General features: G+C 43.7%; 1 protein-coding gene across 1 annotated transcript in view; it reads right to left on the bottom strand.

Moving 5' to 3' along the window:
• The window catches only part of LOC311225618 (26S proteasome regulatory subunit 10B), a 28,131-nt gene extending 12,718 nt beyond the window's left edge, over positions 1-15,413 (bottom strand). Inside the window, exons 1-7 of the mRNA XM_084310999.1 lie at positions 15,320-15,413; positions 14,804-14,883; positions 6,465-6,504; positions 4,100-4,152; positions 3,463-3,530; positions 2,431-2,545; positions 493-580 (exon numbers count right to left, since the gene is read on the bottom strand). Of these exons, the coding sequence (XP_084167125.1) occupies positions 493-580; positions 2,431-2,545; positions 3,463-3,530; positions 4,100-4,152; positions 6,465-6,504; positions 14,804-14,883; positions 15,320-15,404 (529 nt within the window). The 5' untranslated portion in view covers positions 15,405-15,413. The remainder of the gene's footprint in view (positions 1-492; positions 581-2,430; positions 2,546-3,462; positions 3,531-4,099; positions 4,153-6,464; positions 6,505-14,803; positions 14,884-15,319) is intronic.
• Positions 15,414-15,983: the final 570 nt, after the last annotated feature.

The raw sequence follows: 15,983 nt of genomic DNA, 5'->3' as shown, positions 1-15,983 counted from the left end.
GCAAAAGAGATAATCCAAATATCTTATCGCAATTCCAAATAATGCTTGTGGAAATTCCAAATAATGCTCCGCACCACACTACCGACCATTTCACAATGACGGGCGGGCGAAGTTACTGATGCTATCGTTGTATAGAAGTGGCTCGCCTGAATATTTAAACCCCCGGCTCAGATCGCCTCCTAAAAGACACAAGCCCATTTTCAATGAGATGCAAAGCTCCGCCTGGCACTGTAGAGGGCGGTGTTGACCGTCTTCCAGCTCAGACATGGGTCTGAAGACTATACCAGAGGCTGCGGCTATGAATTATGAATAGATATAGCGAATAAACGATATAATGATCCCAAAAACGAGTAAACTCGTTGTTAGCGCTATTCGATTGGCGGCCAATAACGAGTAAACTCGTTGTTGGCGGCCATTGTGTTAAGAGACTGCAATTTGCTCTTGATGTTAAAACTAAATACTGAGGGGCAAGGAAGTGTGTTGACTCATCACCTGGGGGTCCATAGAGCAGGCAGCCTTTAGGAGGGATGATGCCCACTCTCTCAAACAGTTCTGGGTTAGTCAGGGGCAGCTCTATCACCTGCAACAACACAGACACAGAACAGTTATTGGTTAGTCAGGGGCAGCTCTACCACCTGCAACAACACAGACATAGAATAGTTCTGGGTTAGTCAGGGGCAGCTCTATCACCTGCAACAATACAGACATGGAACAAAATGATGGGTAACACTGTTTAATCTCTGCACCAATTACACCACAACACATTCTTTATACATAGATTGACAAATAACCCAATACTGATTCTAATAATGGGATAGAATATGACAAACTGGAGTCCTGTTAACACGATAACCGTTAACAGCCAAAGCCATCTACCAGAAAACATAGAAGCAATAGTCCCTCAAATATTCTTTACATCAAATTGGAAGGGGGTAATATCCCCATCAAATGAATCTTAGTTAGGGATGGGAATTGATAGGATTTTATCGATACGATTCCATTATCGATTCTGCTTATCGATTCGCTTCTTTATCGATTCTCTTATCGATACCTGATCAATTTATAATTTAAATAAATAAATTGGAAATGCAACAGAACTAAGCTGGTTAGAATAACAACATGCAACTTGACATTTCTGATTGTCATTTATTGTTGAGCCCCCATGTCAGGGGCGACAGTGGCTCGGGAGGTAGAGCAGTCGTCTGGCAATCCGGAGGTTCCCGGTTCGATTCCCGCTCCTCCCGGGCAGCGTGTCGATGTGTCCTTGAGCAAGACACTTAACCCCTAACTGCTCCCGATGAGCAGGTTGGCACCTTGCATGGTTGCCTGCGCCGTCGTTGTGTGAATGTGTGAGTGATTGGGTAAAATGTAAGGAACAAATTGTAAAGCGCTTTGGATAAAAGCGCTATATAAAAAAGCAGCCATTTACCATGTCAGAAAAATACAAAAACTGTAAAAAATAAAACATTAACTATAGCCTACACTTAAATAAAATAATGTATTTGAGATTCTCTTAAAATGTATTTATTTTTTTATTCTTAAACTAATTTAATCTATTGAATAACAGTCGTTATTCCTCTGACTTCTGTCTCACACACACACACACACACACAGACACACAGAGCTCCCTCCCCGGGCCCCTGTCCTGTAGGTATTGGCTTGTGTTGCTACACGGACACATTTGTATGTTGCACCATGGTACTTCCTGTCTGACGGACTCAGAGTAGAGACTTAGTAAATAAACAATCCGGCTCTTATTATATGTGAACTAAAGAGTACAAGGTTTACACAACAGTCCCCACCCGCTGTTCTATTGTATTTGTACCTGTACTATCCGCTGTCAGCTGTTTATCTCTCTTTGTGAGCTTGATTAAATAGCGTTAGCTCACGTTAGCTAGCGATAGCTCCGCGGCTAATTTTAGCTCACCCTAAACTAAATCAATGACTATGTTCTAAAGCATTCAAGTAGTTTTCACTGCACATAGAAGTAGCCAAACAGCGGGAGCATATTACCAAAACCCAGGCAATTTCGAGCCCTTAATGAATCAAATAGTCTGCCATGGCTACATGCTAACGCTAACATTATTACGCAACTAGGAAAAACCTGGCAGCGATAAGGGAATCGAAAGTCAAGGGAGCCACACGGTTCCAGGCATCGGCCAATTAGGAACCGGTTCCCAACCGGAACCGGTTTTCGATTCCCATCCCTAATCTTAGTAGATTCATTGATTAATCAATTAGTCGACTAGTTATTTCTTATCACTTCCTATTTTTCATGCTGAATGAGTTATTTCACGGAAAGCACAACATTTTAAGAGGTCCTTCTGCACGACCGCACATGGGAGACACAATTAGTCGAGGATAGCCCTACCAGTATCTTGGAAGAGTTTTCTGTGCAAACTGTGCGGGTCAGTGAAGTGTAGTACGCACCTCTCGCAGCTCCCTGATCTGCTCAGCCAAGCCTCCGATCTCAGAGTAGGAGACTTCACCCGGGTCTTCATGGGACATGTTGTAAACCAGAGGGTCCACCTCTCTAGGCAGGTACCTGCATGCAAAACAGCACGATTCAATGCGATGATACACACAAACACACTGAATCTTATAGTCAGGGTTGTCTTATATTCAGGCCAATACTATTCCTGGTGTCCTAATCCAGAGTCAGCATTTAAATTAGAGAGATGGGGTACGATTAGTGGGTCATGATTGGGGTTATCAAGTGGTCATTCACCACTATGGCTGTCAAAATTGGCTAACAATGACATTAGACTATTCCTTCTATTAAAAAAAACCGAAAACAAAACACAGGTTCGAACCATTCAAATATTTATAGTTATAGATCAACAAACTATTTGGGGACCTGCATGACACTTCCGTCACTTCATTATTCAATATCTAGACGTTGAATGATTTACAATAAAGTGCTATTCAAAAAACTGAAAAGTAGGCTAGTTACATTATTGATGCTAAAACGGCCAAAACGCTAGCATTTGCACAACAATAGCTGACATAGGTTGCATACAACTTTGTCTTGAAGTTCCAAAAGTTTGCCTTCTTGTGACCAAAAATCCTAAGTATTTCCAAACAGGGCTTTTTAGATTGTTCAGAGTGCAAATCACTCTTCACAGAGTTGGTTCTGAACTCTCTGCCATCATGCCATGCAGTTGTTGTTGAATTTTTGGCACATTATTCAGCTAAAGGAAAATTTTCATCTGCTAAATAAAGTGACGTTGCATGTCTCCTGTCTGTCATGCAACGCATTCAGGCCGTGGGCTGTTTTTCTTCTTCTTCCCCACAATCAAATATTCATTTTCACAATCTAATGTTTTTTTTTTTTTTTTGGAACTAATCAAAGCAATTCACCTAAACCTAGACCCTTTCTTACACCCAGCATATATCAACATAGGGGTAAGGAACAACTGCAACTTTTCGTTATGAAAATATATGTCCAGCAGCAGTGCTCACCTCATGATGGTCAAAGTGGTCATGTCCAAGGCAACTCTGGTTCCAGGTTTGAGCATAGTTTTCTCCAGCTAGAACACAAGAAATATGAAACACCGCCCAAATGAAGTTCAATCAATATTTGTGATCGTGTGGGTACTCTCTCCCAAAACCAGAAACTAGGTATAAAGTCTGGAGCTGCTCTATTGACAATGAATGGGAGACTGATTTTGTGGACCAATATGTTCGTTTCCTTTTATACCCAAATTAGCTTTATTCTGTTGCAGAATGTACCCATATACTCAGAACATTCCCATGGGTGTTCAGTGTCATCTTTACCATCTCTCCCAAGTCATTGCCTATGGAGCAGCTTCAGACTTTATACCTGATGACATCACAACTTTGAGTTTTAGCACTCTCATTTTTGGATTTACGAGTTCCCCGTGTTCACTAATATTTTTGGACTGTCTTAGACGATAGGAATAACATGTATGAATTAGTAAATTGGCCATAGTTCCCCTTTAAATGTACCAGCAGGAATGCATGTGAATTTATCACATGAGGATTCTACTACGTGATAAAAAGAGAGAAAAAGGGAATCACTGTTGTCCAGTTTCACCATTTTAAGATGTCAGATGTGATACTAGTTATGGATATATACCTGCCGTCTGCAGCCAACAACATATCTTGGGCCATTGGTCGCCTTGACGATAACTGAAAGGAAGCATAGATCAGGATCACGTCTATAGGTCTGTGAATAATTATGTAGAGACTGAAATTTGAGTATGTTACCTTGTGATATTAAAGGGAAAGGATAATTCACATTTTTGAAAACCATTACCAATCTTGCACAATCCACGTTGTTCCTCATACTAGCTCCGGATAGTTAGCCACAAACCAATACAAATGGGATCACGCTCCTGCCTGCACAAGCTGATGTTTGCTGAAATGTAATGTGTGAGCACTGTGGAGTAGTCTTGCACGATACTAGAGAGGTATTGCAATACCCCTGCCGTTAAAGAACGGTACAACACCCCATTTTCACGGTCTCATCAGAAAACGTAAATAAAGTACTAATCAACCACAGGAAAAATTTTACATAATGTACATTACAGGTGCAGCTTGATAAATTAGAATATTGTGGAAAAGTTTTTATTTCAGTAATTCAATTCAAAAAGCGAAACTCTCATAGATTATAGATTCATTACACACAAAGTGAAATATTTCAAGCATTTATTTGTTTTAATTTTGATGATTATGTCTTACAGCTCATGAAAGCCCAAAAGTCTGTATCACCAATAATTTTTTTTAAATAGATGTATTTTTCTTTTGTATATAGAAATGTCGGCATTCTGAAAAGTATGTTCATGTACTCAGAACTTGGTTGGGGCTCCTTTTGCACAAATGACTGCATCAATACAGCTAAATATATAGACTTTTCCACGATATTCAAATTTATTGAGCTGCACCTACGTTATCACCATAAGTAATATATTTACATGCTGTATAAGTAGGCTAATATAATGACATTTTGCATCAGCAAAAGTAAAAAACAAACGCTGCAAATTGCAGTCCAACCACCACTACACTAACCCACCCACCCTGATACACACTAGGGGTGTGGAAATTTCTCAATTCTAAGATGCATCGCGATGCAAAAAAGAGAATATTTTCATGCATACGTTCACACGTTATCCCGTGGGGAATATAAGTATAATTTCAGAGTGATCCGGGATAATTCCCAAAAGGCTAAGTTATAGGGCGCTACGTGAATTCTACTATAAGCGTTGGCGTTTCTTGCCTGGACACACTACTATTTCCAAATCAAATGTATATAATAGGTATTATGTTTCATCATGAATGCATGAAAGGGGGGGGGGGGGTCGTTTCTGATGCTTTGATTGCCAGTAACGGCATTCGTATTGAACACTAAAAACGCTGATCAGCTGGATCGGTATGAAAACATTGCACGATCAAGCTGGAGTTGATGTCAGATAGTCCTTACCTCTGATCGGGGATATTCCAAAAAGAATATTCCAATTGTTTGATCGCCATCTGGTCCACGACATAATACAGCACAACACATGCACCGAGTGTCCCGTAGACGTTTCGATGCGACCGAGTGAACCTCTAGGCTTCCCTGTACTAAAAAACGGTGCCCGGAGCAGTTTTAACGTAACACACGGTCTGGAACAGGGTTTACTGCACTCTTGATACTGCCACCTGGCAGCATAGAGCCGGTACTGCACCCTCGGGGCGCATGGCGAGTTAACCCGAGATATCTCTGTCTGGCAATTAAAGATTTAAAATTAAATAAAAATAAATCTTTAACTCTCTTGCTAGCTTTTATGTTCTTTTACAATGTAGCGCTTTGGGATTTGCTCCACAACTATAAAGTGCCCTACAAATCAAATAGATTATTATTATTAAAGCTAGTGCTCTGGTCATGCATCGACTCAACTCATAGAAAATACAGCATCAGGCTATTCTAAAAATATTGATACTAATACTGATACTAATAAAAAGAGTATTGAACCATTTTTAACAGCTGGGTATCGAGATACCTTTCTAGTATCTGTATCATGCAACACTAGTAAGACATTTATTTTGACATTCTGATTCAAGAACTTTCTAAATAAAAGTACATTTATCTGACTGCTTGTATTAATTGATGAAAAAGTAGCCATGCGCAGCAATATAGATTATAAAATCGAGATGCATCGTAGAATCGAATTGTGGACAGCTGAATCGTAATCTAATCGTGAGGCCAGTGAAGTTGCACAGCTCTAATACACAGCAATACTATGATTACATAATACATGCACTTAATAGTAATACATACACATTGTACATGTTCATACAATACGTAAATATATTACTTATGGCTATAACAGAACATACATTGTGTACCTTTTTCCGTGTGGTCGATTGTACTTTATTTATATATTTTTTAAAGAGAGATCTTTTCCTGAGAATGTTGCCACAGGTTCCAAAATCAGAACTATCCCTTTAAGTTTGGGACTTACATTTCTCCTCTGTCAACTGCTTGAGGACCTCTCCAACAATCTACACAATGAAAGCACAGTAAATATTAGAATGCAAGAAACACTGTTTAGTAACAAGGCATCAGGATGCACCGTTTAGTAACAAGGCATCAGGACGAACTGTTTAGTAATGTAACCTATGAATGAGTCGGTCGCAGTCAACCAGCACCTGCTTAACAGGTCGGACCCTTTAGCTCAGCTGGTTCTATTTCGTTATGGCTTACGCTCAGCACCAGTTGCATAATATCTCGCTTCAGTGGATATGCACTGAATAAATTTCAAAATGTACCTTTACATACCAACATCCGTCTGACCACACCCCCATCTGCTGCCTACATAAGCAGGGGTGGGGCCACACACTCATCTCCTTCTCAAATTTCATCCACATGATAGTGCCTGTATACCAATCACTTGACGAGGAAGAAAGTATTAGCTGGAGAAAGGAAAACCGAAGAACAAGGAGATACGTTGACATTATATCTTTATTTTCTCACTATTTGAGAAAATACGGCGATATTGTCTTCGTCACTGGAGTGTCTGGAAGATGATGATCATTCTGACCTTCAACGGCTTTTTCGTATTAGGAGCTCACGCCGCTGACATGCTCCCCAGCTACAGTCCTCCTTGCTGCGGCTGGATGGGGTTGCCCTCCGGCCACACAGCTGGACTGTGGGAAGCACCGACTGTTGTGAGAAGCGGTTGTTTCCAGGATGGGGTACGTACTGTTTTGCTTGCGAGCTCTGGTTGTTGTTGATGCTGTGGGGGTTAGCTGACAATTTACGAAACGCCGACTCCAGGCTGGGGTCCTCTGCTCGGCTTAAACGGCGGTCGGAGGATCTTGGTCTGACACCCATGATGGTCAATCTAGTGGGCCGCGACCAGGTCCTGGTGAACCCAGGATTCTCGAGCGGATGCTTCTCTGTCCCGTGCAGGCCCCACCTTTCATATAAAAATGAAAGTATACCCTAACGAGGAAATGTGGGCATAGGATCTTCTTTATCAGGAGTTCCATGCTCAAAGTCGGCTGCAGCCCGAAATGGGAACTGTGCTGGCCCCGCTGTATGTCTGGATCACTGTTGAAAACATTATTTTTCTTTTCCCTCTTAGGGGAGGGACTTGGACAGCGGCCTGTCTGAAGTGTGGCTTGTTATGTCGGTGTACAGTTCAGGTGATAGCTGCTTAGCTGGCGTGCTAGTTGTGGCCTACTGTGTTAGCCAGTCAGCTGTTAGCTGCGGCGCTAGCCCGCTGTGTTTACCAGGCTAGTAAACGTTTGCTTGTTGCTATCAGTCGGATAGCTGCTTAGCTGGCGTGCTAGTTGTGGCCTACTGTGTTAGCCAGTCAGCTGTTAGCTGCGGCGTTAGCTCGCTGTGTTTACCAGGCTAGTAAACGTTAGCTTGTTGCTATCAGTCGGACGGCTGTTAGATTAATGCTACACTGTTGAACGTTTTCTATGACTATAACATGCCTTAAAGTAAAACACTCTGACTACGACGTCATCTTTGACAGAGGATGTTAGTCGAACCTACACCGGGAGCCCTGCCAGCGTCAACATGGAAAAAACGTAGCAGCTGGGTGGCGCAGCGACGCTACCCTCGTCGCCGACACAGGAGATGCTGTGTTCAACTTCGGTGTCCCGTTAGCCAGATTGCAGTTCTCTTGGCCTGCGCTCAGGGTAGGAAGGTCCCGACCGGACTTTAAACACTTCTTCTTTCCTTCCCTTCTAAATGTTTTGTAATAACGATGTTTTCCAAAACGTGTGTTGCTGCAATACATTGAGGATACAACGCGTGTTGTGTGTGAATTGTCTTGTCACTGGTATAGCTTCTCTCTCCATAGAAATCGGGTTGTTGTTTACATGTGTAAAAATGATCTGGTTAGTTGTGATGAGAACATGTGTGTTCATGTAACATGAACTCACAACTAAGGGGGTTAATTAACCTATAAAGCTATGCTTAGTGACATGTGATTGAGGAATGAATTCTTTTCTCAGCCTGTAATGACAATGAACAGTGTGTTCACATATTAACAGGGTTACCTGTTCAACTTGGTCGTATCAAGGGTAAGGAAGGAGGGGTGATCCCCCCGGTTTCCCTGGGGCTTCCCCACCCTCCTCTCAGACATGTTGTTTACAATATATTGTGTCACTGTGTTTGTGGGGATACGATGTAACCCTCAGCTTAATTGCTGGGGTGTGTAAGTCTGGTACCGGGGCTCTTAAAGGGGGCCCTCTCTATTCTGTGTTTTTTCCTTAGTAAAAATCAGATAGCAGGTTAGCACATGAGCTATGTGAAGCCGTTAGATACTTCATGTAGCAGACTATGACTGTGTCATGCTCTATTTTTCATTACATCGTATCATGGGTGTGGGGTCGTAAAGGGGTGAACTGGTAATCCTTTCCTCCCCTTTTCTGATTGGTCAGGGGTTAAAACCTCCTGTCCTTCAAGGTTCCTGTCACGTTGCTGTTCAGCATGTTACCGGGTAAGAGGGGGGGGGGGTTCCTGGTCCCACGCCCTGGAAGATTGGGCATGTGCACCGCAGAAATTCCCCCGCCATAGAGTACGTCACTGAGCGCGTCTCTGTTGGTAAGACTTCTGTGAGTTGTTCAGGTCCATGTTATGGATGTTTCAGGGAGTTGTCAGAGCTCCTCCTCACGAAGCTCCTCCTCGGGCCTTCTGTGAGTTCGGACTCTCCTTCCCTGTGAGGGAGCCTCCTCAGAGTTCAGAGCCTCCTCCTCAGATTGTCAAGGTGAGTAGAACTTCAAAAAGGAGTTCTGCTCTATTGTGTGTGTATTCGATTCAATTCGATTATTGAGTGTGTATTGGTTCAGTGCCTCCTCCTCGGAGAGCCCTAACCCAAGTATTACGTAGCTCAATGTTGCAATATATTCTTTTCAATCTATACGGCTCGCGTGGGAAGTCTCTCTGGGGATTTCCGTCTCCTCCCTATGGCGAGGGTGGTGGGATGTAAAAATGTTAAAAAAAAATTACCCTCAGCTGCGTCACGTGGGATTCATGTCAGTCTGTGTTTCTTTCTTTTTTAAATAAAAAGAGGAAGGAACATGAAGCACGACGGCTACGTGTCGTTCTCCCAGGCGACTTGGAGGAACAATGTTTGGTGTCTTGCTAGACTATCCATTGATGTGTTTGGGTCTCGACGCATACATAGTGCTGGCTCGGTGTGTTTCTGTTAAAGAATCACGCAGGGGCTAAGTGCGCCTTGGTTGCTTGTTATTAAAACAGCGTTTTTATAGGGCAACTGGGATGGAGTTTTGTCTCTTCCGAGCGCCAGTTTACTAGGTTGTCTCGATGAATTCTCGTTCATATCTGGGGGATGTTAACGGAATAGATCAGAACATAGGTAGAGGGGTCTCACGCCCCTTGGGGTGGGCCACTGAGCACGGTCCAAATGGGACTGTCTGGGTGGCGCTAGAGCTGCCGCGGTATTGATTATTTCCTTACCGCACAAATTTGCAAAATATTTCCTACCGCCGCGGTTATTACCGCATGCACACAAAAAATTAAAAAAAAAAAGTTTGAATGCATTTTTTTTTAGTAGTAGTCTACTCTTTATAGCATATAGCCTGCCTCTAGTCTAAATGTCTATTTTTAGAGGATGACTTTGCAGCATGAATATTGTTTGGGATTCGGCAAGCACGCATTAGTTATTGAAAGTGAAACACGGATTCGAAGTTTACCCTCTGGTCGTGCGCCGTTCACTCGGTGTCGCGGGCAGGGGTGGTACTGGTTACCCCTAACCCCCCCGACCCTTTCTTATTATTATTACTATAAAGTTACTACTTTATAATAAAGGCATTCGTTTTGTGGCATTAACATTATATAGTTATACGTTCAATAACATCAGCGTATTTACCGGACAATAGCAAGGCAAGCAATACTCTATTCATATCTCAGTTCCTTTCTTTGCTCAGAGCGTGCTGAGTTGTCCCATTCTGCGGTCTGTTAATAAAGTTTTCAATCAGACAAGTGTATAGAACGAAGGGCTTTTATTATAACATTCGTTGCAGACAGTAAAATCATTATGTCTCGTTTAGTACTCCTTAGGAGCGATCGTAGTCCACTCCGGCGGAGAGTTAAAGCTAACGTTATTAGCCGTGTTGTGATGATCTGACATTCAGGAAGTAAAAACCTAATACGCGCTTGCCGATTGGTGGTAACACACTGCATGACGCTACAACGTGTGACGCATCTCTCTTCTGACCAATCAGTGGTCTGCAATGTTTCACGTGACTTTTCTGGTACCCAATAGGGTCGCTTGGAACCTCGATAGATGAGTAGGGTATATCTGCAGAGCCGCAAGCCCAACGAGAGGAGGATAATTTATTATTATTATTATAAAAAACAGCGGTGACGCGGTATTCAGCCTACTCTGCGGTGGCCGTGATGTAACAGCGATACCGCGGTAATGCGGTAATCGCGGCAGCTCTAGGTGGCGCCCTCTTTTCATGTTTTAGATCGACACGCATACCTACCCCCTCTTCTGGAGTGGGCATGTCGGCGTGGTTAGGACACGGGACTGGTCTGGTCGCGCTGGTCCAGGTCAGTTAAACCCGTTGTCCGCCGGGGATGCAGGGTTAGGCGTTTGAGACCCTTTGTTGGGTACTCTTTTGTACCTGGCACTATCATAAGGGGCTGGTTCTCCTTTCTTCGCTCCTCTCTCACGCATGGCGAAGAGGGGGCTGTTGGGGTGGTCTTCTGGACCTCCTCTTGTAACCCTGTGTGCTTCCCGAGCCGCCGGGCCCGGTCCGAAGTAAAGTTTCATTGATACCGTAGGCCTGGGATAACCCTTTTTTCTTGAGGGGTTATAGGAACAACCACCGTCTGTACCGAGAGGGTAGTTGATTCCCTGGTATGTTGGAGCAGTGTCAACTCCCGGGTTGCCCGGTTGAGTGTGCCCCTGCACGTTCATTACGTCTGCCAATCATGTCAGCCTTCTCTGCCTCGACCCCTCTGGGTGGGTTTTTTTTTAATGGAGGCTTTGTCATGGTGAGGCCTAACAAAATTAATAGTTTGTTTCAGGTTGCCGACCGACCCTGCCGATTTAGGTGCGACCCAATATATTTTATGAGTTTTTTTTTTTGGAATAAAGTTTCATAGAAATCTTAGTCAAACATTTAGTATTATGGATATTAAACATGCTGGCAGAGTACATGCATCCATGTTGTTGTGAACATTTTAATTAAATAAAGAAATTCCCTATCCATAGTCGCCGTGGGAAAGAATAAAATAAAAAAATAAAATAAAATAAATTCCCTACCTACCCATGGCCAAACTGACAACCAACCTGAAACCAACTATTAATTTTGTTAGGCCTGATCAACAACGCCAGCATACGCCCCTTCCGCCGGGGGGGCTGTTTTCAGCTGACTCCTTTGGCGCCTGTCTCGTCCGCAGTGCTCCAGGCTCAGGTTACAGCCTGCTGCCTGGTTTCCCCGGTGTGCTGCCTGCTCCCGTTGGTTAACCTTTTTTGAGTGCTTACGGCCATGCTGACTGCCTGTTCTGCAGGGTCAGTGTACCAGGCGGTGTGCTATTGGGGGGAAAGGGCCCGCTCTTGGAGGGGCCTTATCCGAATACGCTGGCGATGTGGGGGGCGGTGTCACTAAGTGAGCTTGAGTTCCTCTTCGCACGGTCGGATCCGTCTCCCTCCCGTAAGCCTCCAATAGGGGGGGTATCCTCCATCAGGGAGGGTCGGGGGGCTCGGTCCTCCCCGGTCTGATGGTTGTGGGGGGCCTCAGCGGGGTACATTTGTCGAGCTATGGCTCCCGCACAGCTCCTGTTATGCAACTGGTGCCGAGCGTAAGCCATAACTAAATAGAACGTAAGGTTATGTATATAACCAAGTTCTATGAGTTATGGTGACGCTCAGCACCAGGACGCTGCTGCGGCCCTTGATCTTTCATTGTGGTGAAATTTGTTGGGAAGGAGATGAGTGTGTGGCCCCACCCCTGCTTATGTAGGCAGCAGATGGGGGTGTGGTCAGACGGATGTTGGTATGTAAAGTAGGGGTGGACGGTATAAACGGTATACGGTATAAACGGTATGAATTTGCTCTACGGTATGGATTTTGACTATACCGTGTAACCGGTAGATAGCAATGACGTCATGTAACCACAGCGCGACTATTTCACTCGCATTTGCCCCTAAAAATAGATAGAATTAGTCATAGATAATAGATATGTGCGAACTGGAAAAAGTTATTTAGGAGGCTTCGCGCAGTGGGCGTGCCAGCCCCTACCGCACGCATGTAAACACGGGTCTAGTAGTCTAGTGGGACGGGACACGGGAGGACGGCGGCGTCTCCCTGAGCTAACGTTAGCTTAGCTACCGTTACAAAATGACCCAGTCAACTATTCACTTTTAGTTTAATACATGATGAGGCATTGTCTAACCGAACGGTATCTAGTCGGCCAGCTACCGATAGCTCCCGACATCAACAAACGCTCCACAAAGTCTAGTAGAGACGTGTGTGCTACCTGTTAGCTCACGTTAACGCAAGTTAGTTCACCGTTCAAAACCAAATGTCCCATTGAACTAAATAATTCACTGAGGCGTTGTATTAACGTTATATATCCGGCTAGCAGTAGCTACAGATAGCTCCTGATATCAATGTCTTATAACACTGATTCGATGCGTATTCGAGCTGAGGGCTTGCTGAGCACAGTTAAGTAACGTTATACCAATAGGGTCCAGGTGCAGCGCCGGAGAATCCTGGCCGTAGCTCTGCTCGAGGCTACTCGAGTATAGGTCCAGGTGCAGCTCCGGAGAATCCTGGCCGTAGCTGGAGGCTACTAGAGTACACACAGACAGTGGAGCTTGTTGCGTGGTGGCGATGTCTCGCAGATAATACAAGTACAAGTCTAATTATATAATATATATATTTTATAAAAAAAAAAAAATTATAAAATTAAATTAAATTTTTTTGTATCAAAAACGATGATACCGTGATATATACCGTTACCGTCTATGCTTCAAATTATACCGTGATATAAATTTTAGACCATACCGTCCACCCCTAATGTAAAGGTACATTTTTAAATGTATTCAGTGCATATCCACTGAAGCGAGATATTATGCAACTGGTGCTGAGCGTCACCATAACTCATAGAACTTGGTTATATACATAACCTTACATTAGTGCGGCTGCCTGTGGATCCTATGGTCACAGGTTCAAATCTCTCGGCTACATTGGTGGCAGCGGTGGGATCTCACTTCGTTGTGTAATCTGTGAAGCAGGTTCGTGTACAATGGGGGTGGGGTCTCAGTGCCTTAACCCGTGGGATAGTGCGCGCGGGGACGAAAGAACGTGCGAGGAGGCACTTTCTCGGGGAGAGAACGTATGTAAACTATGGATGAGTTGGTCGCAGTCAGTCAACCAGCACCTGCTAACGGGTCGGACCCTTTAGCTCAGCTGGTTAGTGTGGCTGCCTGTGGAATGGATCCTATGGTCACGGGTTCAAATCTCTCGATTACAGTAACAAGTAGGGGTGTAAAGGTACACGTATCCGTACCGAACTGTTTCAGTGTGTACTGTACCATACCGAACGGCTGTGTAGTGTACCGAATGAATACAACGGTATGTTAACCAAGTAACGACCGCCCACCGGGGGCTGTTTTTTTTATTATTTTTTTATTATTATTATTATTTTTTTTTTTACAAGTCGATTATTCATTTCAATATAGAATATTCTTTGACAGCCCTACAAGTACAATTAGTTACTGCACAGTGCACACTACATCACCTCTGAGTGGAACATGGAAAGCCAAACGTTCCCCCACTGTACCGAAAACCCCGTACCGAACCTTGACTTCAAAACCAAGGTACGTACTGTGGTTTTTGTGTACCGTTAGCCTGATTACTTTTACCAACGGATTTCCAGTTCCGCGTTCTGCGATCTGATTGGCCACTGACGTTTCTGGTCGCGCCAATTGTGTGACGCCTGTTTCTATCACCAGTTAAGCTTAGGCACTCTTTAGAAGTTGGTTATGGTTAGAGTTTGTCTTAGAGCAGGGCGATAGAACACCAGCCCGATTCCAAACTCTAACCTTAACCAACTTCGAAAGAGTCGCCTAAGCTTAACCAGTGATAAACTAGGCGTTAGGTAGTTTGCAGCTGTTCGAGGCGGAAATGGGCACGTCACGCGTTTGGGCGCACATGTCACATGACCAGAAACGTCAGTGGCCAATCAGATAGCACCAGAAACGTCAGTGGCCAATCAGATAGCAGAACTGGAAATCCGTTGGTAAAAAACTAGACGCGTACCGTTACACCCCTAGTAACAAGGCATCAGGAGCTGCTTGTCTTACCTGGCCAACACTTTGAAGTGCTTTCAGGTCATTTTCAGACTTTTCATACTGTTTAGTCTGTTCTCTCAGCTGCTCGCGTACTGTGGATTGGAAGGTAAAAAGTAGGCATTAACACATCTAATTTGACATGGTGGACAGCAGCTACCTGGCAAAGAAGATGAGTCGAATAAACCATGTTAATTAACTGAAGCGGATAACGTCGGTAAATGCCGCACGTTCTCAAGAGGATAACGATAACGTTAGCAAACTATTCGTGGTAGTAAACACACAAAATAGTACATTTGTAAAACGCAATAAAAACGATGCACAGTAACATTAACTAGATCACAACTAGCTGACTCAGGGCTAAAATATTGAATATCGTTGCATGACAAAGCAGCTACCTTTAGCTATCTGTGTTAGCTATGTTTTGGTAACGTTAATTGACAACATCTCGCGCATACGAACTGGGGGACGATACCGCCGCGAGGTATAATAGTTCGGCAAGTAATGCCGACGACACTCCAAATAACTTACATTCTTTGAGACGTCCATCGATTTCTTTATGTTCGAGCAATTTCTTTCTGTAATCTTGCAGTCCCTTGTCTCTTGGATCCACCATGTTGCTGTGTCAGTGTGCACTGCGTTGCATGCTGGGATTGCTACTACCAAAACTTTGCATGAACACAAAATACCCGGAGGGTGGCGCTAGTGTCCATGGAATAGCGTACCTTGAAGAAACACGCCAACATGATGGGAAATGCACTTACTGTGTTCTCCATAGTCAGATAGATAGATAGATCTCAAGAGTCAACGAGAGGCTAGGAAAAGGGCCCTTCCAGTAGTTCAGTCTACCTCTTTTTCAGAAACATGCAATGACTGCTCATTTCCAAAATAATTAGGCTATGTTTGAGTATTCCACAGCATTTCTCACAGCCATTGATGATTGATTGATTGAAAACTGTATTAACAGATTGCAGAATGGGTACAATACAGCTCAATACACACAATTGTTAAGGGGATGCAGACCAGAGAAAGACTTTTGTCTTGTTTACATCAGGGTCCCCCATTTTAAATTCATCATGACATATATGGCATACATGACATACAGATAGACTGTACATCTGTACTGCTACATCTATACATTTATGACATACCAGATTTGCAAATACAGTACTGTTTGTGATACAAAAAGAGTCCA

Source organism: Notolepis coatsorum (assembly GCF_963971535.1).
Source record: "Notolepis coatsorum genome assembly, chromosome: 3".
Classification (NCBI taxonomy): domain Eukaryota; kingdom Metazoa; phylum Chordata; class Actinopteri; order Aulopiformes; family Paralepididae; genus Notolepis; species Notolepis coatsorum.
Note: the sequence above shows the minus strand (reverse complement) of the source record. Positions and strands in the feature narration are given on the sequence as shown.